This window comes from Hemitrygon akajei, chromosome 2, assembly GCF_048418815.1.
Source record: "Hemitrygon akajei chromosome 2, sHemAka1.3, whole genome shotgun sequence".
NCBI lineage: Eukaryota > Metazoa > Chordata > Chondrichthyes > Myliobatiformes > Dasyatidae > Hemitrygon > Hemitrygon akajei.
This window is the reverse complement of record NC_133125.1, coordinates 164,990,542-165,013,867: the sequence shown is the minus strand read 5'-3', so window position 1 is coordinate 165,013,867 and position 23,326 is coordinate 164,990,542. Positions and strand designations below refer to the sequence as shown.

At 48.4% G+C, this 23,326-nt stretch overlaps 1 protein-coding gene across 1 annotated transcript; it reads right to left on the bottom strand.

Annotated features, from left to right (window-relative positions):
- Positions 1-857: 857 nt before the first annotated feature.
- On the bottom strand, positions 858-22,344 carry LOC140718028 (zinc-binding protein A33-like). Its single transcript, XM_073031617.1, has 6 exons — positions 21,885-22,344; positions 21,706-21,801; positions 11,228-11,461; positions 10,575-10,597; positions 10,369-10,487; positions 858-1,473 (listed from the first exon to the last, which is right to left on the bottom strand). Exons 1-6 carry the CDS (start codon positions 22,293-22,295, stop codon positions 941-943), a joined length of 1,416 nt encoding a protein of 471 aa, XP_072887718.1. The 5' UTR covers positions 22,296-22,344; the 3' UTR covers positions 858-940.
- Positions 22,345-23,326: the final 982 nt, after the last annotated feature.

The window sequence follows — 23,326 nt, the reverse complement described above, 5'->3', positions numbered from 1 at the left end:
TCCCAGTACGCTACAATATCATAATTCCAGGTGTTGATCCATGCCCTGAGCTCATTCCCCTTTCCTACGGCACGTCATTTATTGATATTTACACAGCTCAGATACCAGTTACACCATGTTCAACCTTCTGATTCCTGACTCGGTCTGAGGTCTTACCAACCTCTATCTCAACAACTTCTCCACTAACTGTTCTGGCACTCTGGTTCCCATCCCCCCACAACTCTAGTTTAAACCCCACCATGCAGCATTAACAAACTTTCCCACAAGCATATGAATCCCCTTCCAGTTCAGGTGCAAACAGTCCCTGCTGTACAGGTCCCACCTCCCCTGGAAGAGAGGCCAATGATCCAAAAAAATTATGCCCTCCTCCCTACACCAAATCTTTAGCCACGTGTTAAACTGTATAATCTTCCCAGTTCTCACTAATATGGCACAGGGAGCAGTTCTGAGATCACAACCCTGAAGATCCAGCCCTTTAACTTAGTACAGAACTCCCAGAGCAGAAGCTGTCACTCGCCTGACCCATGTCATTGGTCCCTACGTGGACCACGACTTCTGTCTGATGGAACCTCTCGCTTGAGAATGCTGACGACTCGATCTGAGATGCCCTGGACCCTGACAGTCCGGCGTTTTGTACCACCACTACATGTCCCGTCTTTCCAAGATTCACCCTGACCTCCCTCTTCCAGTCAGCACCACCACCATTTGCCCCAGTTACCCTGTCAGTCCCGGGTGGACTTTAGCACCCGGGGGAGCCGGGGAGCTCAGGACCCGCCGCCCGCGGCTGCTGCTGAATCCGTAGTGTTTCTGTTCCGTTGACGGACGCGATGAACGAGTTAAAATTAATGAATCGATAATTCTCACATCGTGTTTATTTCACTCTCTGCACATTTATATTTACACTGACTTACTCCTGACGCCGGTCCCGGTCCCGACCCGTTTACAGACCCGGAGCGGAACTGGAGCAGACTGTCAGCCACTCGTTTTTATTTCCAATCGAGAGGTAAGGATAAAGATTCCCCGTGAATTTATTCCCAGTGAAGGTGTGGAGATGGGACTTGGTCTCTGCGTTGTAAAATGAAACTGTCCCGGACTCGTAACTGAGATAAACTCCCACCCTCTCGGGGATGGGATCGGCAGGGAGACGGGACACAGGGGAGGTGAGAACCCACATCCCGTCATCATTCCGCCCGATGGTCCAGAATCCGGTCTCCGGACTCCGTGTGACCCCTTCCTTCCTGTCCACAGACTCTGCGGCGACACCCAGATTCCACCACCGATTCCCCGTCACCTCCACCTCCCAGTAATGTCTCCCCGATGTGAATCCCTCCGATCCCAACACAGAAGCGAAGTATGTGAACCTCTTCCCAGTGTCAGGGAGATTCCTCCAGGTCTCGGTCCATCTCACACTCTTCCGATCCTCAGACACCTCGATCCATGGATTCGCCGTTTCCACATCCAGGGTGACAGAGTCTGGGGGGAGAAGCAGAGAATTGGAGAGTCCCCGGGGATCGGGGGGAGACTCGGGCAGCGCGTCCCCGGGGATCGGGGGAGACTCGGGCAGCGCGGCCCCGGGACCGGGGGGGGGAGACTCGGGCAGCGCGGCCCCGGGGATCGGGGGGAGACTCGGGCAGCGCGGACCCGGGACCGGGGGGAGACTCGGGCAGCGCGGCCCCGGGGATCGGGGGAGACTCACGGACCCGGGACCGAGGGGAGACTCGGGCAGCGCGGCCCCGGGGATCGGGGGGAGACTCGGGCAGCGCGGACCCGGGACCGGGGGGAGACTCGGGCAGCGCGGCCCCGGGGATCGGGGGAGACTCACGGACCCGGGACCGAGGGGAGACTCGGGCAGCGCGGCCCCGGGGATCGGGGGGAGACTCGGGCAGCGCGGCCCCGGGACCGGGGGGAGACTCGAGCAGCGCGGCCCCCTGGATCGGGGGGGAGACTCGGGCAGCGCGGCCCCGGGGATCGGGGGGAGACTCGGGCAGCGCGGCCCCGGGGATCGGGGGGGAGACTCGGGCAGCGCGGCCCCGGGGATCGGGGGAGACTCACGGACCCGGGACCGAGGGGAGACTCGGGCAGCGCGGCCCCGGGGATCGGGGGGAGACTCGGGCAGCGCGGACACGGGACTAGGGGGAGACTCGGGCAGCGCGGACCCGGGGATCGGGGGGAGACTCGGGCAGCGCGGCCCCGGGGATCGGGGGGAGACTCGGGCAGCGCGGCCCCGGGGATCGGGGGGAGACTCGGGCAGCGCGGCACCGGGACCGGGGGGGAGACTCGGGCAGCGCGGCCCCGGGGCGGGGGGGGGGGGGACTCGGGCAGCGCGGCCCCGGGGATCGGGGGGAGACTCGGGCAGCGCGGCCCCGGGGCGGGGGGGGGGGGGAGACTCGGGCAGCGCGGGCCCCGGGGATCGGGGGGAGACTCGGGCAGCGCGGCCCCGGGACCGGGGGGAGACTCGGGCAGCGCGGCCCTGGGGATCGGGGGGAAACTCGGGCAGCGAGGCCCCGGGACCAGGGGGAGACTCGGGCAGCGCGGCCCCGGGACCGAGGGGAGACTCGGGCAGCGCGGCCCCGGGGATCGGGGGGAGACTCGGGCAGCGCGGCCCCGGGGATCGGGGGGAGACTCGGGCAGCGCGGCCCCGGGATCGGGGGGAGACTCGGGCAGCGCGGCCCCGGGGATCGGGGGAGACTCACAGACCCGGGACCGAGGGGAGACTCGGGCAGCGCGGCCCAGGGGATCGGGGGGAGACTCGGGCAGCGCGGACACGGGACTGGGGGGAGACTCGGGCAGCGCGGACCCGGGGATCGGGGGGAGACTCGAGCAGCGCGGCCCCGGGGATCGGGGGGGGAGACTCGGGCAGCGCGGCCCCGGGGATCGGGGGGAGACTCGGGCAGCGCGGCCCCTGGGATCGGGGGGAGACTCGGGCAGCGCGGCCCCGGGGATCGAGGGGAGACTCGGGCAGCACGGCCCCGGGGATCGGGGGGAGACTCGGGCAGCGCGGCCCCGAGACCGGGGGGAGACTCGGGCAGCGCGGCCCCGGGGATCGGGGGAGACTCACGGACCCGGGACCGAGGGGAGACTCGGGCAGCGCGGCCCCGGGGATCGGGGGGAGACTCGGGCAGCGCGGACACGGGACTAGGGGGAGACTCGGGCAGCGCGGACCCGGGGATCGGGGGGAGACTCGGGCAGCGCGGCCCCGGGGATCGGGGGGAGACTCGGGCAGCGCGGCCCCGGGGATCGGGGGGAGACTCGGGCAGCGCGGCACCGGGACCGGGGGGAGACTCGGGCAGCGCGGCCCCGGGGCGGGGGGGGGGGGAGACTCGGGCAGCGCGGCCCCGGGGATCGGGGGGAGACTCGGGCAGCGCGGCCCCGGGGCGGGGGGGGGGGGGAGACTCGGGCAGCGCGGCCCCGGGGATCGGGGGGAGACTCGGGCAGCGCGGCCCCGGGACCGGGGGGAGACTCGGGCAGCGCGGGCCCTGGGGATCGGGGGGAAACTCGGGCAGCGAGGCCCCGGGACCAGGGGGAGACTCGGGCAGCGCGGCCCCGGGACCGAGGGGAGACTCGGGCAGCGCGGCCCCGGGGATCGGGGGGAGACTCGGGCAGCGCGGCCCCGTGGATCGGGGGGAGACTCGGGCAGCGCGGCCCCGGGATCGGGGGGAGACTCGGGCAGCGCGGCCCCGGGGATCGGGGGAGACTCACAGACCCGGGACCGAGGGGAGACTCGGGCAGCGCGGCCCAGGGGATCGGGGGGAGACTCGGGCAGCGCGGACACGGGACTGGGGGGAGACTCGGGCAGCGCGGACCCGGGGATCGGGGGGAGACTCGAGCAGCGCGGCCCCGGGGATCGGGGGGGGAGACTCGGGCAGCGCGGCCCCGGGGATCGGGGGGAGACTCGGGCAGCGTGGCCCCTGGGATCGGGGGGAGACTCGGGCAGCGCGGCCCCGGGGATCGAGGGGAGACTCGGGCAGCGCGGCCCCGGGGATCGAGGGGAGACTCGGGCAGCGCGGCCCCGGGGATCGGGGGGAGACTCGGGCAGCGCGGCCCCGGGGATCGAGGGGAGACTCGGGCAGCGCGGCCCCGGGGATCGGGGGGAGACTCGGGCAGCGCGGCCCCGGGGATCGGGGGGAGACTCGGGCAGCGCGGCCCCGGGGATCGAGGGGAGACTCGGGCAGCGCGGCCCCGGGGATCGAGGGGAGACTCGGGCAGCGCGGCCCCGGGGGCGGGGGGGAGACTCGGGCAGCGCGGCCCCGGGGATCGGGGGGGAGACTCGGGCAGCGCGGCCCCGGGGATCGAGGGGAGACTCGGGCAGCGCGGCCCCGGGGATCGAGGGGAGACTCGGGCAGCGCGGCCCCGGGGATCGGGGGGAGACTCGGGCAGCACGGCCCCGGGGATCGGGGGGAGACTCGGGCAGCACGGCCCCGGGGATCGGGGGGAGACTCGGGCAGCGCGGCCCCGGGGATCGAGGGGAGACTCGGGCAGCGCGGCCCCGGGGATCGGGGGGAGACTCGGGCAGCGCGGCCCCGGGGCGGGGGGGGGGGGGGGGGGGGGGAGGCCGCTGGGCCTCAGGCACAGTCGGGTGGCCGACAGGAACCTTTTCCGGATTTTTACAGCGGATGGACAAATAAAACAATCCCGAGGATTTTCCTCTGGGATGGAGAGCGGAGCTTTCCCGATGAAAAGACACAAAATTCTGGAGGAGCTCATTGGTTTAAGCAGCAGATGTGGAGGGAGATGGACTGTGGATGTTTCAGGTCCAGACTACCTCAAGAAGGGAAAGGAAAATGGGAGACAGCCAGTGGCAACGTTTACGAGAAAGGGGTGGAACAATACTGGATCCAGATGAGGAGGTGGTGAGTGAACACTGGAGGCATTTAAAGAGGAGGTAAGGCAGGCTTTTCGGCCGAGTTCACTCGTGTTGACCAACTTGTTTCAGCGAGCTAGTCCCTTTTGCCCATTATTCCTCTAACCCTTTCCTACCCACGTACCAGTTCAAATCTCTTTAAAAGTATTTAACAGCACCCACCTCGACACTTCCTCTGGCAGCCGCCTAAGCTCCAGGGAAAATTCCCAGCCTATCCAGCCTCTCCTTATAACCCAAGCCCTCCAGTCCTCAATGGCCAACAATTTTAGTGTCCTCCACAAATCTATGAAAGAAGTCACCTACTTCCACTTCCAAATCATTCATATGAACGATGATAAACAGTGGACCCAGCACCGATCCCTGCAGAACACCACTGGACACAGGCCAGAACCCAGGCAATTCTGTATCCAATTGGCCAGATCGTAGTGTAGCCCACATGATCTAACTCTCTGGAATATTCTACCATAAAGTATCTTGTCAAATATCTCGCTAACGTCCATGTAGACAATTTCTACTGCTTTTCCATCATCCGTTTTCTCCGTCCATGCAGAAAGCCAGGCTGGGTATCCCTGATTAGTCCTTGCCTCTGGTGGACTGTGTCCTCTCCAGGGTGCAAGCCTGGGTGGGAAGATCTGAGAACCGGATGTTGCCCATGCAGTGGGATCCCCCTCTCCACATCACTGATGTAGTCCAAGGGCAGGGCAAGCACCGATACAGCTTGGCACCAGTGTCGTCACAGAGGTTGCCAGAGTGAGGTTGTAAACAACATCAGACTAATGAAAATGGCCATAACTTCTGCCGTATAGACAGATAATCCACCTGTCAGCCTTTTTCCCAGCTCGACATTAAACCAGGGGATAAATATCCCAGAGCCCACCCATTACTGACTGGGTCTCTAGAACCATCTGTGAAAATAGGCAAAAGGGAAAAATACTGCTGCTGTAAATGACCAGACACCCTCTCACCACCCACAAGACCCTGTCTATCCCCCAGTAACGACAAATCTATTTCCACATCTGGAAACTTGCAAATTTGACCTCCTGGCCACTGTTCGGTTAATCTGCAAATCAGCAAGACCATACTCCCGCACCTCTTCCCTAATTATCCACCCAGAACATTTACCAACTCTGTTAGTATATTCCCAGCAATCTATTAAAACCAAATTCATCAAATGGGACGTCCCACACCTTACTACGAAAGTCCCCTATGCAAGGCTCAAATTTTCACTCTGCTGGTCAAGAGGCATCTCTCCTAGTTCAACCCCAAATGCATCTCTTGGTGTGATCTGGAATGCTGCACTCCAGATTCTAAGTGCCTTGACCTGTAGGACATCCATCCAAAATAAAACTGAACGATCTGCCTCCTTATAAATCATACAACCATCGCCCAGACAAGAGGGTATTAAAGCACAATAAACCCAGAGGCTCCCCAGTCATACCCAGACACAAACTGCAGAAAGTTAATGACCTTTGTTAATGGGTGGAAGGGCCTGTTTCTGTGCTGTTAGACGATGACTCTGTGACTTTAAGTGAACTGAATGACTGAGACCCCACAGCCTCCGGTGCAGAGAATTCCAAAGCTACTCCATCCTCTGAGGGTTCACCCATCCTGAGACAATGATCCCTGACCCTCGACTCCTCAGACAGGGGAAACATCCTCCCTGCATCCTGTCTGTTGAGCCCGGGAAGAATTTTGTGTTTCCCTGAGATCTCCTCTCATTTGTCCTGAACAGGGAACATGGAACAGTACGACACAGGAACAGGCCCTTCATTCAATGTGACCGTGACTGATCGATACCGGCATCAATTCCTCTTCTGTACCAGATCCCCAAAACCTCAATCTCTCAATCTTTCAAAAGTTTCTCCAAATAATCCTTAAATATATCGAATTATCGGGCCTCACACAATCTGCTGGAGGAACTCAGTGGGTCGAGCAGTATCTGTGGGAGAAAAGGGACTGTCGACGTTTCAGATCTAACCCCTACATCAGGACTGAGAGTGGAGAGGGGAGATGGCCGGTACACAGAGGAGAAGGGGAGTGATGAGACAGGAGTCTGAGGTGACTGTGGACAGAGGAGGGATGACAGGCAGGTTGTTCCAGGTAGGGGAGGGGTGGGGTGTGGGCTGGAGTTGGGAGACAGACCAGAGGATAAAATGAGAGGGAGATGGAGCAAGGAGAGAGTGTGAAGGAATCTTGTCAGTGAAGGAGGTGATAATGGGAACCATTAGGAGAGAGAAGAATGGCAGATTGAACCAGAACCGGATGGGCCATGGTGAGAAGTGTGTGGATGAACTGTTAATGCAAATGGAAACAGAAGATCTTTGTCCCCTTTGCCACAAACCCACCTCCAGCACCCCATCACCCACATTCCACTCTCAGTCCTGATCCAGGGTGTCAGCCCATTCAGGATCAATGTGGTCATTGATATCTGGAGTCACAGGAGATGGGAGAGTCCGTTTATGTATTTTACATGGGGACGGGTATGGGAGATGGGGAATTAAGGCAAATCAGTTGTTATGTCTTGGAACGTATCCATATTACAAAAGAGGAATGTAGATTGGATTCACAATTGGCTTGGCCACAGAAGACAGAGGGTTGTGGGGGAGACTTCGGTGAGGTCTCACCAGGTCTCACAAGAGACTAGAGAGGCAGGACTCTGATGCAGGGTCTCCACCTGAAACTTTGACCATCTCTTTGTCTCTGCAGACTCTTCCTGACCTGCTAAGTTCCTCCCACTGTTTGTTTTCGGCTTTGGAGTATTAATAATAATAAATACATTATTATTTATTACTACTGGTAATGTCTACAACTGGTATCATCCCAAAGTCACCACATAATAGCATTAACAAATTAGGCCAACACAGGAATATTTCTGTAAATCTTCGGAAAGTCACAATACTAAACACCACTAGAATAGTCTGAAAGTCCCTAACAATTGAGAAATTAGTGTGCTTGGCTGTGCCTGTACCTCAGGCTTTACCAGCTTGAACTGAGAGAAAAATAGAAGTACAATAATAACAAGAATTAATTTACAGAGCACTTTTCATACAAGTGATGTAACTCAAAGTGTTTCACAATGGGATAAAGTGGAGACATGAAACATGTCAGTTAAACACCAGGTTAAATAAATAGGAGTATTGAGGAAATGGATACAACAGCAATGTTTAAGAGGTGACTCGACAGAGAGATGAACAGACCAGGGAATGGAGGGATGTAGACCATGGGCAGACAGAGAGATGAACAGACAGGGAATGGAGGGATGTAGAACGTGGGCAGGCAGAGAGATGAACAGATAGGGAATGGAGGGATGTAGAACATGGGCAGACAGAGAGATGAACAGACAGGGAATGGAGGGATGTAGAACCTGGGCAGACAGAGAGATGAACAGACAGGGAATGGAGGGATGTAGAACGTGGGCAGACAGAGAGATGAACAGACAGGGAATGGAGGGATGTAGAACCTGGGCAGACAGAGAGATGAACAGACAGGGAATGGAGGGATGTAGAACGTGGGCAGACAGAGAGATGAACAGACAGGGAATGGAGGGATGTAGAACGTGGGCAGACAGAGATGAAAAGACAGGGAATGGAGGGATGTAGAACGTGGGCAGACAGAGAGATGAACAGACAGGGAATGGAGGGATGTAGAACGTGGGCAGACAGAGAGATGAACAGATAGGGAATGGAGGGATGTAGAACGTGGGCAGACAGAGAGATGAACAGACAAGGAATGGAGGGATGTAGAACATGGGCAGACAGAGAGATGAAAAGACAGGGAATGGAGGGATGTAGAACGTGGGCAGACAGAGAGATGAACAGACAGGGAATGGAGGGATGAAGAACGTGGGCAGGCAGAGAGATGAACAGACAGGGAATGGAGGGATGTAGAACGTGGGCAGACAGAGAGATGAACAGACAGGGAATGGAGGGATGAAGAACGTGGGCAGACAGAGAGATGAACAGACAGGGAATGGAGGGATGTAGAACGTGGGCAGACAGAGAGATGAACAGACAGGGAATGGAGGGATGGAGAACATGGGCAGACAGAGAGATGAACAGACAGGGAATGGAGGGATGTAGAATGTGGGCAGGCAGAGAGATGAACAGATAGGGAATGGAGGGATGTAGAACGTGGGCAGACAGAGAGATGAACAAACAGGGAACGGAGGGATGTAGAACGTGGGCAGACAGAGAGATGAACAAACAGGGAACGGAGGGATGTAGAACGTGGGCAGGCAGGTGGAATTAGTGTAATTTGGTCACATGGTCAGCACAGACACAGTGTGATCAGGTTACTGAGGGAACTGAGAAAATACATCGTGGAGGCTCCGGTCACAAAGAGTAAACAAGGGAGGATTGAACTCTGAGAAACGCCTGGTCACAGCTCTCTGACCCGAGGAGTTTCAGAGACAGAGGAGTATACAGAAGAGGGAAATTCAAGGGCAGAAAATGAACACGTGATCACCCCGCAATTGAGGTAAAGGACAGTTTTAAGGGGTTCAATGTGTATATTAAATGAAAGAGTAACTCGTGAATAAATTGGTTTCTTTAAGGGACAATCTGGAGCCACTGTGGAGGGAAATGGTTTTATATGAATATTTGAATATATTAATATTTCTCATCTGTATTTCCCAGGGAGAAGGTCACGAAAACCAAGGAATTCAGGAAAATAAGTTCAGGAAATGACATTTTGGAACATATTGCATTACAAAATAAGAGGTGCTGGTGAAATCTTGACCGAGGTCAATACTGGTTAGTGTGTCTGGGCTCAGTCTGATAATGATTCAATGTGGTGGTTTGATAACAACAGTGAGACTCGCGAGTCCAGCAGGGGGCAGACTTGAGTCTGCAGTCACAGACAGGTCAGACAGGGTCAGTGGCTCACGAGGATCTCGTGTGCATCTTTCTGACAATACTGGATACCACTCCGATCCAAGCTTTAATTTATTTTATTTAGAGATACAGTACGGAACAGGCCCTTCCAGCCCAACGAGCCACACTGAGCAGCAACCCACCTATTGACACTAGTCTAATCACAGAACAACTTTCAATGCCCAACGAACTTACCAACTGCTACATCGTCAGATTGTGGGAGGAAACCGGAGCACTCGGAGGAAACCCACATGGTCAAGGGGACAACATACAAACCCATATAGACAGTGCTGGAACTGAACTCGAACTCTTGACACCCAGAGCTGGAATAACTCCCCAGATTATGTGGTCAGGTTCACACTCATGTCCTGTCGGATTTGTACGGTCTGGATGGGACCAGGATGCAGTGTTTAATCTAACAGTCCCGTGTACTGGTTGTATTGTGCCCCTGTGTCGGTGTGTTCAGGGGTCTGATATCTCTAGCTGACCATCTGACACTGATATTTCCCAGTAGGTAGGATTGAAACTGGAATAAAACTACAGTTCCCCTTCAGTCCATTGTTACAGACAATCTTTGCTTTTAATTCTCATTAATTGTGTCTCATAAACAAGGACAAATGAATATGCAAATTTTACCTCGATTAATGGCATCAAGTGTTTCTCTCAACGCTGTGTTCAATAAATAGAGATGATCGAATTTTTCAACTGGAAGGACACCTTCTGTCACTGACAATTGCTGGGGGTAATCGCTAATTCTGCAAATATAAAATTGTTGGTGATGAACTGCAATTTTGAACTGGTTTACAAATCCATTCAGAGATTCAGCAAAGAGCATATCTTACCTCCTCTTCCGACGAGTTTCCTCCTGAAATAAATAAAACACAAATCTGAACAGACTGAGACTTACAGTCCTCATCCTGAATTTCATCCAAATCATTACAAGATGTTGTAAATTCACATTCCTACAGTCACACGCATGTACGAACAACACAGAACGACTTGGTAAATGACAAGGAATATTTCTGAAAATGTAAAGAAACAGTGTAGGTTTCCCTTAGTTCTCTAATCTAATGGAAAGCACATTTACCTATTGATGATAAATCTGATGTGTGGGTCACATTCTGGAACTGATCCTTTGTTCTCACTGATTGACAGAGAGACCGTCTCACCCACAGTACCAGATACACTCACAGCATGTGACTGGAACTGGATATTAATGTGAGTTTCAGGGATATTTGATATGGGAATTGAGGAAACAATCACCAGTTCAGTGTCATGTTCAGAGTAACTCATTCACAAGAAGATTGCAGATGGTCCTGTGACATACCGATATTGTGGAATTCCAGTTTTGGGACAACGACAGTCCTGAACTTCTGAAACATCTTTTTTGTCTTAAATCAGTTTACAACCATTTGTAAATGTCACAGTTACTTCAAATATATTGATCCCAATTTTGTCTACTTTCACAAAAGCAAAAAGAAATATAATCTCTCACCTTGAGAAATATCACACTCTCTTTTTGATCCATCTGTTCCTGTAACCTTGAGATCTCCTCCTGAATAGAATTTAAATTCTTTTGAATCTCTCGAAGATTTTTCTCCATTGGATTTAGAATCCTCTCCTCTTCTTCCCTGAGATCTCTGAGTATACGCTGCTCTTTCTCGGTGAGAATCTGGTGCAGTTCAGCAAACTGTGATGTGACGTGGGACTGAAGGGTGTGTGACTGTTCCTGTCAAGTGAAAGGTGAAGATTATTTACTATATTCCTTTGACGTATTTCCTTCTGACATGGAAGGTGTGCGTTCAAATCATCAAATTTATATTGGTTCTCAGAACAATCCCATCAATCCCATTTCCTCATGTTGTCCTGAACACATTTCTTGCTCACATGCCCATTAACTCTGACCTGAGTCACATACCCCATCTTAAGCTCAAAGTTCAATGCAAAATTATTATCAACATACAGACGTGTCACCATGTACAACCCTGCGATTCCTTTTCTTGCAGGTAGTCATGTTAAATACAAGAAACACAATTGAACCAATGAAGGACTGTACCCAACGGGGCGGACAATATCAATGTGCAAAGAAAAAGCAACAAATGTCCAAGTACAAGAAGAAAGAAAAAAATCCATAATAATAAATAAATAAACAAACAAAAATAAATAAATACAGAGAACATGAGATGAAGAGCCTTTGATCGTGAGTCTAGTTCAGTGGGAACAGTTCCTGTACCTTGTTCCCGATGACAGCTGCAAGAAGAGAGCGTGGCCTGGGCAGTTTGGGTCCATGATGAACGATGATGTTTTCCTGCGACAACGCTCCAAGTAGATGTGCTCAATGGTGGGGAGGGCTTCACCCGTGATAGACAGGGTCATATCCACTTCTTTTGTAGGTTTTACTGTACAACGGCACTGGTATTTACAAACCAGGCCACGATGCAACCTGTAAATATAGTCTCTACCACACATCTATAGAAATTTGTCACTTTTAGATGTCATGCTGAATCTTCACAAACTTCTAAGAAAGTTGAGGTGCTGCCATACTTTTTCGGTAATGGCACTTACATGCTGGACCCAGGATAGATCCTCTGAAAAATGATAACACGTAGGAATTTAATGTTGCTGACCCTCTCCTCCTCTGATATGCCAATGACAAATGGCTTAAGGACCTCCGGTTTCTTCCTGCTGAAATCAATAATTTTCTCCTTGGTCTTGCTGACATTGAATGAGATGTTGTTATGAAACCACTCAGCCATATTTTCCACGTCCCTCCAGTATCCTGATTTGTCAGCACCCTTCATCTGGCCAATGACTGTGGAGTTATCAGCAAACTTAACTATCGTACTGGTGTTGTGCTTCGCCTCCCAGTCATAGTGTGAGTAGAGCAGGGGGCTAACACATAACGTTGTGGTGTTCCTGCACTGAGGGAAATGGTGGAGATGTAACCAATAGGAATTGACTGGGGTCCGAAAATTGAGGATCCAGTTGCACAAGGAGGCATTGAGACCTAGGACATGAATTTTATTGATTAGTTTTGAGGGGCAAGTAGTGATGATGGCTGAGCTGTAAGCAGTGAAGAGCATCCTGATGTACTGTGCCAATAAGGTAGTCACCCCCCCCCCCCCAGAAGCTTTCATGTTTTATTGTTTTACAACATTGGATCACAGTGGATTTAATTTGCCTTTTTTGACATGATCAACAGAAAAAACTCCTTCGTGTCAAAGTGAAAACAAATCCGTACAAGGTGATTATAAATATAAAACACAAAATCATTGATTGCATACGTATTCAGCCCCATCAAGTCAGTATTTAGTAGATGTACCTTTGGCAGCAACTGCAGCCTTGAGTCTGTGTGGATAGGTCTCTATCAGCCTTGCACATCTGGACACTGCAATTGTTCCCCATTCTTCTTTACAAAACTACTCAAGCTCTGTCAGATTGCATGAGGACCGTGAGTGAACAGCCCTTTTCAAGTCCAGCCATGAATTCTCAATTGGATTGAGAATTGGCCAATCCTGGACATTAACTTTGTTGTTTTTAAGGCATTCCTGTGTGGCTTTGGTTTTATGCTTTGGGCCATTCGTTCACTGGAAAACAAACCTTTTCCCAAGTCACAGTTCTCTTGCAGACTGCACAGGATTTTCCCCTGGATTAACTTGCATTCATTTTGCTGCATTCATTTTACCCTCTACCTTCACAAGCCTTCCAGGGCCTGCTGCCGTGAAGCATCCTCACAGCATGATGCAGCCACCACCACACTTCACAGTAGAGATGGTGTGTTTTTGATGGTGGACGGTATTCCGCTTATACCAAACATAGTGTATAGTCTGATGGCCAAAAAGCCCAATTTTCGTTTCATCAGACCATAAAACCTTCTTCCAGCTGACTTCAGAGTCTCCCACATGCCTTCTGGCAAACTCAAGGGGAGATTTCATGTGAGTTTTTTTTCCCCACAGTGGCTTTTACTTTGCCCCTCTCCCATAAAGCTGTGACTGGTGAAGCATCCGGGCAACAGTTGTTGTATGTGTAGTCTCTCCCATCTCAGTCACTGAAGCTTGTAACTTGCCAGACCAGAATGTTACTGATCTGATTCATCCAGGTTTCTGGGTAGGGAAAATTCTGAATGATTTTGTGGGGACAACTCGTATACAACAGCTTTTATACAGTCTGTGATAGCCGTGATTTATTCATTCAGATTGTCTGTTTTATTTCTTGGATTTAGTTGATTTATCAAGCCCTTTTGGCGGCAGTTATAAGTAATGATCAAAAATCTTCTTATTTTGGGTTATATAGAGGTACCCGGCAGGGTTGCCCTCTTACTCTGTTGTTATTCAATCTGGCCCTAGAACCTCTTGCAATTGCTCTTCGGGACTCCAGTGAGGTTTTGGGTATTAAGAGAGGAGATAAAGTACATAAGGTTTCATTGTATGCAGATGACTTGCTAGTTTATGTTTCAGATCCTAACAAATCTATTCCTGCTTTGTTATCTATTTTTTCTGAAATTGGTAGTTTTTCTGGATATAAATTCAATTTGCATAAAAGTGAGTTATTTCCTATTAATGAGCAAACACGAGGAAATCTGCAGATGCTGGAAATTCAAACAAGAGATTTGAATTAATCTCTTATTATCTTTCCTTTTGGTTAGTCCTGACGAAGGGTCTCGGCCCGAAACGTCGACAGCGCTTCTCCCTATCGATGCTGCCTAGCCAGCTGTGTTATACCAGCATTTTGTGTGTGTTGTTATTTCCTATTAATAATTATTTTGATCAATATGACCAATTTCCTTTTAGTATTGCTAAAAATAATTTTACTTATCTCAGAATTAAAATTACCAAAAATTTTAATAACCTGTATAAATATAACTTTAATCCATTAATTGAGTATACACAGCAAGTAATATCTAAATGGCCTCCTTTGACATATCATTAATTGGCCGTATTAATGCTATTAAAATGATATTGTTACCGAAGATTTATATGTGTTTCAAGCAATCCCCTTTCGTTCCTAAACTGGTTTTTTTGGATAGAATAGACTCTAAAATTTTATCTTTTATTTGGAATAATATAATTCCTAGATTGAGTAAACCTTGATTGGAGAAATTAAAAAAGTTTGGTGGTATGGCTTTGCCAAACTTTAAATTGTATTATTGGGCAATTAATATTCATTATATTTCTTTTTGGATTCATTTTTCAGACATACATGATTGTCCCTTATGGGTAGATTTGGAGAAAAACTCGGTGAAGGGGTATTCTTTGGCTTCTTTATTAGGAGCTCCTCTTCCTTTTTTGCTTTCTGATCGGCAGTCGAGATTTTAATCCTATTATTAAACATACATTAAGAATTTGTTTTCAATTTTGTAGATCCTTTCACTTTAATAATTTTGTTCTTTCTAGTAAAATCCAATTATTTTTTAAGCCTTCAATTTTTGATCAGACCTTTTCAATTTGGAAAACCAAAGGAATAGTAACTGTTTTAGATTGGTTAGTGGATAACTGTCTAATGTCTTTCACTCAATTAGTGGATAAATATGACCTATCTAATGTATACTTTTTTTAGATAGTTGCAAATTAGGAATTTTCTACGTAATTTACTGCCAGATTTTCCCTCGGCTTATTCACCCAATATTATTGATACACTTTTTCAAGTTAAACCATTTCAAAAAGGACTGATAGCTATAATTTATAAATGGTTATTGAATTTGCGTATGTTATCTAATGATAAAATTAAAGCTGTGTGGGAATTGGAGTTTTGTAAGTATCTTTCAAATAATCAATGGGATAAAAAATTTTATTTAGTAAATACTTCTTCTATTTGTGCCCATCATTCCTTGATATAGTTCAAGGTAGTGCATCGGGCGCATTAGTCAAAGGACAAATTAGCCCATATTTTTTCTAATATTAATGCTATTTGCGATAGATGTAATATTGAGGTGGCTACTTTAACACATATGTTCTGGTCCTGTATCAAGTTAGATAATTTTTGGAAAGAAGTCTTTAAAACTTTATCTAAGGTTCTGAATTTGGATCTATAACCGAATTTACTCACAGGAATTATTGGGATCATTCCATCGGAAGCAGGAGATATTCCTGTTTCTGCTCAATGGATGATAGCTTTTACAACTTTATTGGCTAGGAGAGCCATTTTGCTTAAATGGAAGGATTCTAATCCACCTACTGTTATTTATTGGCTTACCTCCATTATGTCCTGTTTAAGGAACTCGGACATTTGATACATCCTCTAAATTTGAGGAAATTTGGCAACCTTTTATTCAATATTTTCATATATAACCATATAACAATTACAGCATGGAAACAGGCCATCTGTTTATTCTCTCTATTTTGTTGACATCTTTCCTATAATTCAGTGACCAGAACTGTACACAATACTCCAAATTCAGCCTTACCAATGCCTTGTACAATTTTAACATTACATCCCAACTCCTGTACTCAATGCTCTGATTTATAAAGGCCAGCATACCAAAAGCTTTCTTCACCACCCTATCCACATGAGATTTCACCTTCTGGGAACTATGCACCATTATTCCTAGATCACTCTGTTCTACTGCATTCTTCAATGCCCTACTATTTACCATGTATGTCTTATTTCATATATGTCAAACTCAAGGCCCGCGGGCCAAATCCGGCCCGCGGTGGAATTATCTTTGGCCCGCGAGATAATATCTAATTACTATTAAAGCTGGCCCCAGTAATCGAAGCGCCTATGGCGTATGATATGGATAATGCTGAGTTTATTCAGGTACCAGGTTTTCAGGGTTTTTAGTGTTTATTCGGCAGTCTTGCTCGGCAGTCTTCTTCATAAGAAACGGAATTTGTAAAGGGAAACACTTTGTAGTTATAGCAGAGACTGAGACACATGACAGCAGGCTGAAAAAACGGAGGCAACGAAAGCTGTGTTCGCACGCGTCCGACTGATCCAGCCCGCATGAAGCTGCATTTTGCTCAATCCGGCCCGTGACCTAAAATGAGTTTGACACCCCTGTCCTATTTGGATTATTCCTACCAAAATATAGAGTTATATATGCCAGTTACATTTTTGAAGTTTTGGATTTGATCAGAAAGTTTTTCCTTGTTTTTTCTTGCTTTCACTCTCAGAGCTGCCCGGGTCTTTTTTTCTTTTTTCGTTTTTTTTTTGTGTTTTTGGTTTTTTCCCTGTATATTTCAATTATTTCCTTTTATTTGAACTGTTATTGATATAAATATTTGTGATAATTCTCCTCTTGTTTTATATATATATACTTTTTTATTTAACTAATAAAAAGATGGATAAAGAAGAGTCTGTGATACTGGATCTGCTGTTAAGGAATCAGACAGGGCAGGTGACAGAAGTTTGTGTAGGGGAACACTTTGGATCATTTGACAACAAAGCCATTAGTTTCAAAGTAAATATGCAAAGAGATACGTCTGGTCCAAAGGTTCAGATTCAAAATTGGAGAAAGGCCAGTTTTGATGGTATCAGAATGATCAACAAGTGTGGATTCGGACACTCTGCTTTCCAGCAAAGCTGTACTTGGAAAGCAAGAGGCCTTCAAAAGGAAAACTTTGAGAGTACAAAACTTGCATGACCTGTCAGGTGATATTGTCAAGATATTGAAGCCCTGGTTAAGAGAAAAACTGAGGTGCATAGCAGCTATAAGCAAGTAGGAACAACTGAGGTGCTAATGGATGCAAGAAATGCAAGAGAGCATTTTAAAAATAAATCAGGAAGGCAAAAAGCAGGGATGAAATTGCTCTAGCAGACAAGGTGAAGAAGAACCCCAAGGGAATCTACAGGTAAGGTAAGGCTACCAGAAAGGAGCTTAAGAATGAAATTATGAGAGCCAGAAGTGGCCATGATAAGGCCTTGGTGGACAGAATAAAGGAAAACCCCAAGGCATTCTACAAGTATGTGAAGAGCAAGAGGAGAAGATGTGAGAGAATAGGACCAATCAAGTGTGACAGTGGAAAAGTGTGTATGGAACCGGAGAAGATGGCAGAGGTACTTAATGAATATTTTGCTTCAGTATTCACTACAGAAAAGGACCTTGGTGATTGTAGGGATGACTTGCAGCAGACTGAAAAGCTTGAGCATGTAGATTTTAAGGAAGAGGATGTGCTGGAGCTTTTGGAAAGCATCAAGTTCGGTAAGTCACCGGGACGGGACGGCATGTACCCTAGGCTAATGTGGGAAGCGAGGGAGAAGATTGCTGAGCCTCTGGTGATGATCTTTGCATCATCAATGAGGACGGGAGAAGTTCCAGAGGATTGGAGGGTTGTGGATGTTGTTCCATTATTCAAGATAGGGAGAAGGGATAGCCAAGAAAATTACAGACCAGTGAGTCTTACTTCAGAAGTTGGTAAGTTGATGGAGAAGATCCTGAGAGGCAGGATTTATGAACATTTGGAGAGACACAATATGATTATGAATAGTCAGCATGGCTTTGTCAAAGGCAGGTCGTGCCTTACAAGCCTCATTGAATTTTTTAAGGATGTAATTAAACACATTGATGAAGGTCGAGCCATAGATGTGGTGTATATGGATTTCAGCAAAGGATTTGATAAGATACCCCATCCAAGGCTTATTGAGAAAGTAAGGAGGCATGGGATACAAGAGGACATTGCTTTGTGGATCCAGAACTGGCTTGCCCACAGAAGGCAAAGAGTGATTGTAGACAGGCTGGTGACCAGTGGTGTGCCTCAGGGATCTGTTCTGGGACCCCTACTCTTTATGATTTTTATAAATGATCTTGATAAGGAAGTGGAGGGATGGGTTAGTAAATTTGCTGATGACATTAAGGTTGGGTGTGTTGTGGATAGTGTGGAGGGCTGTCTGAGGTTACAGCGGGACATTGGTAAGATGCAAAACTGTGCTGAGAAGTGGCAGATGGAGTTCAACCCAGATAAGTGTGAGGTGGTTCATTTTGGTAGGTCAAATATGATGGCAGAATATAACATTAATGGTAAGACTCTTGGCAGTGTGGAGGATCAGAGGGATCTTGGGGTCCGAGTCCATAAGACACTCAAAGCTGCTGTGCAGGTTGACTCCATGGTTAAGAAGGCATACGGTGCATTGGCCTTCATCAATCGTGGGACTGAGTTTAAGAGCTGAGAGGTAATGTTGCAGCTATGTAGGACCTTGGTCAGACCCTACTTGGACTACTGTGCTCAATTCTGGTTGCCTCACTACAGGAAGGACGTGGAAACCATAGAAAGGGTGCAGAGGAGATTTACAAGGACGTTGCCTGGATTGGGGAGCATGCCTTTTGAAAATAGGTTGAGTGAACTTGGTCTTTTCTCCTTGGAGCGAAGAAGGATGAGAGGTGACCAGACAGAGGTGTACAAGATAATGAGAGGCATTGATTGTGTGGATAGTCAGAGACTTTTTCCCAGGGCTGAATGGCTAGCACAAGAGGACATAGTTTTAAGGTGCTTGGAAGTAGGTAAAGAGGAGATGTCAGGGGTAAGTTGTTTTATGCAGAGAGTGGTGAGTGCATGGAATGGGCTGCCGGCAGCAGTGGTAGTGACGGAAACGATAGGGTCTTTTAAGAGACTCCTGGATGGACATATGGAGCTTAGAAAAATAGAGGACTATTGGTAACCCTGGGTAATTTCTAAGGTAAGGACATGTTCGGCACAGTTTTGTGGGCCGAAGATCCTGTATTGTGCTGTAGGTTTTCTATGTTTCCAAGGTACATTAAGAGCAAAAGGGTTGTCTGAGAAAAAACTGATCCTCTGGAAGCCAGAATGGTAATCTATGCGTGGAGTCAAAATGAATGGGAGAGATCTTAGATGCATTCCTTGTGTCTGTATTTCCTCGGGAGATGGATACAGAGCCTATACAAGTGAGGCAAAGCAGCATCAACTTCATGGACCCTGTACAGATTACTGAGGAGTAGTTGTTTGCTACCCTGAGGCAAATCAAGGTGGATAAATCCCCAGGGCCTGGCAAGGTGCTCCCTCGGACCCGACAGGAGGCAAGTGCAGGAATTGCCAGGGCCCTAGCAGAGGGCCTTAGTGCCAGAAGAGGTACCAGAGGATTAGAGGATAGCCAATGTTGTCCAACTATTTATAAATGGCTCTGAACAGAAACTATAGGCCGGTGAATCTGACGTCAGTTGTGGAAAAGCCACTGGAACTTTTCTAGGACAACAGATATAGGTGTTTGGATTGACATGGGCTAATAAAAGACAGTCAGTATGGCTTTGTGTGTGGTAGGCCATGGCTAACCGAACTTATGGAGTTTTTCTAGGAACTAACCAGAAAATTGGATGAAGGTGAGGCAGTGTAAGTTGTCGACATGGACATTAGAAAGGTATTTAACAAGGTCACACATGGGAGGTTGATCAAGAAGGTTCAGTCACTCAGCATTCAGAATAAGGTGGTAAATTGGATTAAACACTGGCTTTGTGAGAGAAGCCAGAGTGTGGTAGTAGAGTGTTGCCTCTCTGACTGGAGGCCTGTGACCAGTGGTGTGCCACAGGGATTGGTGCTGGGTCTTTGGTTGTTTGTCTTCTATATCAATGATCTGGATGATAATGGGGTTAACTGGATCAGCAAATTTGCAGATGACCCCAAGATTGGGAGTGTAGTGGAAAGTGAGGAGGGCATTGCTTGCAGACGGACCTGCATCAGCTGGGAAATGGGCTGAAAAATGGCAGATGGAATCTAATTCAGACAAGTACAAGGTTTTGCACTTCAGTTGGACCAGCCAGGGTAGGTCCTACATGGTGAATGTAGGTCACTGAGGAGTGTGGTAGAACAAAGGGATCTGGGAATACAACCCCATGATTAATTGTAGTGGTGTCCCAGGTAGATAAGGTCCAATGAAAGCTTTTGTCACATTCACCTTCATAAATCAATGATCCGAGTACTGGAGATGGGATGTTATGTTGAAGTTGTACAAGACATTGTTGTGGCCTAATTTGGAGTATTGTGTGTAGTTTCGGTCACCTATCTACAGGAAAGATGTCAACAAGGCTGAAAGAGTACAGAGAAAGTTTACAAGGATGCTGCAGGGTCTGGAGACCCTGAGTTCTCAGGAAATATTGAACAGGTTAGGACTGTATGCTTAAGAATGGAGAAGATTCGGAGGGGATTTGATAGAAATAATTAAATTATAAGAGGTATAGGTAGGGTAAATGCAAGGAGGCTTTTTCCACTGAGGTTGGGTGGGAATACAACCAGAGGCCATGGTTTAAGGGTGAAAGGTGAGAAGTTTAAGGGGATAACGAGGGGGAACAATCAGTCAGAGGGTTGTGAGAGTGTGGAATGAGCTGCCAGCACAAGTGTTCCATGCGAGCTTGATTCAATGTTTAAGAGAGTTTGGGTAGATACATAGATAGTAGGGATATGTAGGGTTATGGTCCAGGTACAGGTCAATGGGAGTAGACAGCTTAAATAGACTCATCATGGAGTAGATGGGCCAAATGGCCTGTTCCTGTGCTGTACATCTCAATGATTCTCAGCCTCTATGACTCTGTGTTTCGGCCTGGCTTGAAATGTTCCCCTCCTCCCTCTCTTTTGGCCATGACCATGAACCTTCGTCCACTTAAATATGCCAGAACTGCATGTTTAACACGGAGTGCATCAGAAGATAGAAAAATTGCTAATTAATTAAAACGTTTGATACTACGTTGCTTAAAAGGAAATTTCAGACTACAGTTTGCAATGAGAGTAATTCAGAAGAAATACATTTATAAGTTTCGTCAGCGGCCCACAGAACATTGCTGAGGGTCACCGGTGCCATGTTTGAAGTAGTAAATAGGGTTAATTACAGGAACCAATTAACCATTCAAAGAACATGTCTGTGAGATGTATCTGAAACTGTTGTGATCACAGGGAGAACATGCAAACTCCACACAGACAGCACCAGATGTCAGATTGAGCCCAGGTCACTGGATCTGCGATACTCGGCTATTTTACACTAAAGGGAACAAATCTACACAACAATATCAGAAATTCAGCTCAGAAGCCTCACCCGAACTCCGGAAATCTTCTCCTTCTGTTGCTGTTCCATTTCCTCAAAGTACGCTTTGTTTTTTGTGAGAGAGTCGAAGGAAGATTTAACCCGATCCTGGGAATTAAAGAGTGAATAGATTGGACACAATACATACATGGCACAACAGAAACAGACGAGCGAAAGTGGTTTGTTTTTACCTTGTAGACTTGAACGGCTTCTTCAACCGGCATGAAGTTGTGGGACTTGTGTTCCCGCGCAGTCGCACAGATCACGCAGATCAGTGTCTTGTCCGTCTCACAAAACAGCTTCAGCTCTTCCTCATGTTCCTCGCAGTGAAGTTTACTCTCCTTCTCTTTCGGATTCAGGTTTAGTTTTCGAGCTTTCTCAGACATATTTGCCAAGGCCCGATTGACCTTGAGGGTCCGGTCTGCAATCTCTTCTCTACATTCCGGACAGGAGTTTCTCTCCTGTCTTTCCCAACACTGTGTGATACAGGAGCGACAGTAGTTGTGTCCACACTCCAGAGTGACAGGTTCAGTGAAGAAATCCAGGCAGACGGGACAAATTGCCTCCTCGGTTAAACTCTCGACCTGCCGTTGGGAAGCCATGTTCAGTCCCGGTACTTCCTGACTCAGAATGCTTTCACTTTCGGGGAGCTGCTGAATCCCTGCAGTACCGGGACCGTCCACTAGAGGCGCCGAGTCTCAGTGATGAACGGTCCTGCTGAGGGGTTTCGGCCCGAAATATCCACTGTACTCTTTCCCATAGATGCTCCCCGGGCTGCTGAGATCCTCCAGCATTCTGTGTGTGTTGAACGAACGTCATGTTGGTGCACGTGTTCAAAGTGAAGGAATGGCAGCCATATCTACACCAGGGTAGAATCAGAAACACAGTAAACAGGTCGGAATATAAAAGAAACAGAGAGAAGAGGCTGGTTTATTGTAAGACAGAACTGAAAGGGACAATTCCTGAAAAGCGAGACAGTCAGTGTTTCGGATGAAGGATCTCGACTCGAAACGTTGGCTGTTGATTTCCCTCTGGAGATCCCGCCAGACCCGCTGATTCCCTCGTGTTACTTTTTTGCTCGAGGACCAAGGAGAGTCAGACTAGGGTGTAAAACAGTGGTTCAGTGCAAACTCACAGCAACTATTACATAAGTTAATGCTATGAAACTGGGGGTGTTGAGAGAATACTGTGTTGCGAGGTGACAAATGCCGGGGGCGATGACCGAGATGTGGCTGCAGGAGAAAGCACAGGACTGGACATTATACATCACAGGGTGAAAACATTCAGTTTATCCTTGAGGTTATTATTTATCGATAATTGGTGTCCTATTTGCCTTCTCAATAGTGATTATAAAATTGTGGCCCAAATCTTTGCTAACAGAATGGAAGTAGTTTTACCATTTATTAATGATGAAACACAGTCAGGTTTCATGAAGGCTCGTCATATCTCTAATAATGTCAGATTAGTTTTAGATCTTATTGATTATTCGCATCTTTTTCAAAATCAGAGTTTTATACTGTTTTTAGATTTTTACAAAGCTTTTCATACTATTGAGGATCAGTTTATCTTCTCTGCTCCTGGTAAATTTGGATTTGGTCCATTATTTTGTAAGGTGGTTAAGGCTTTGTACACA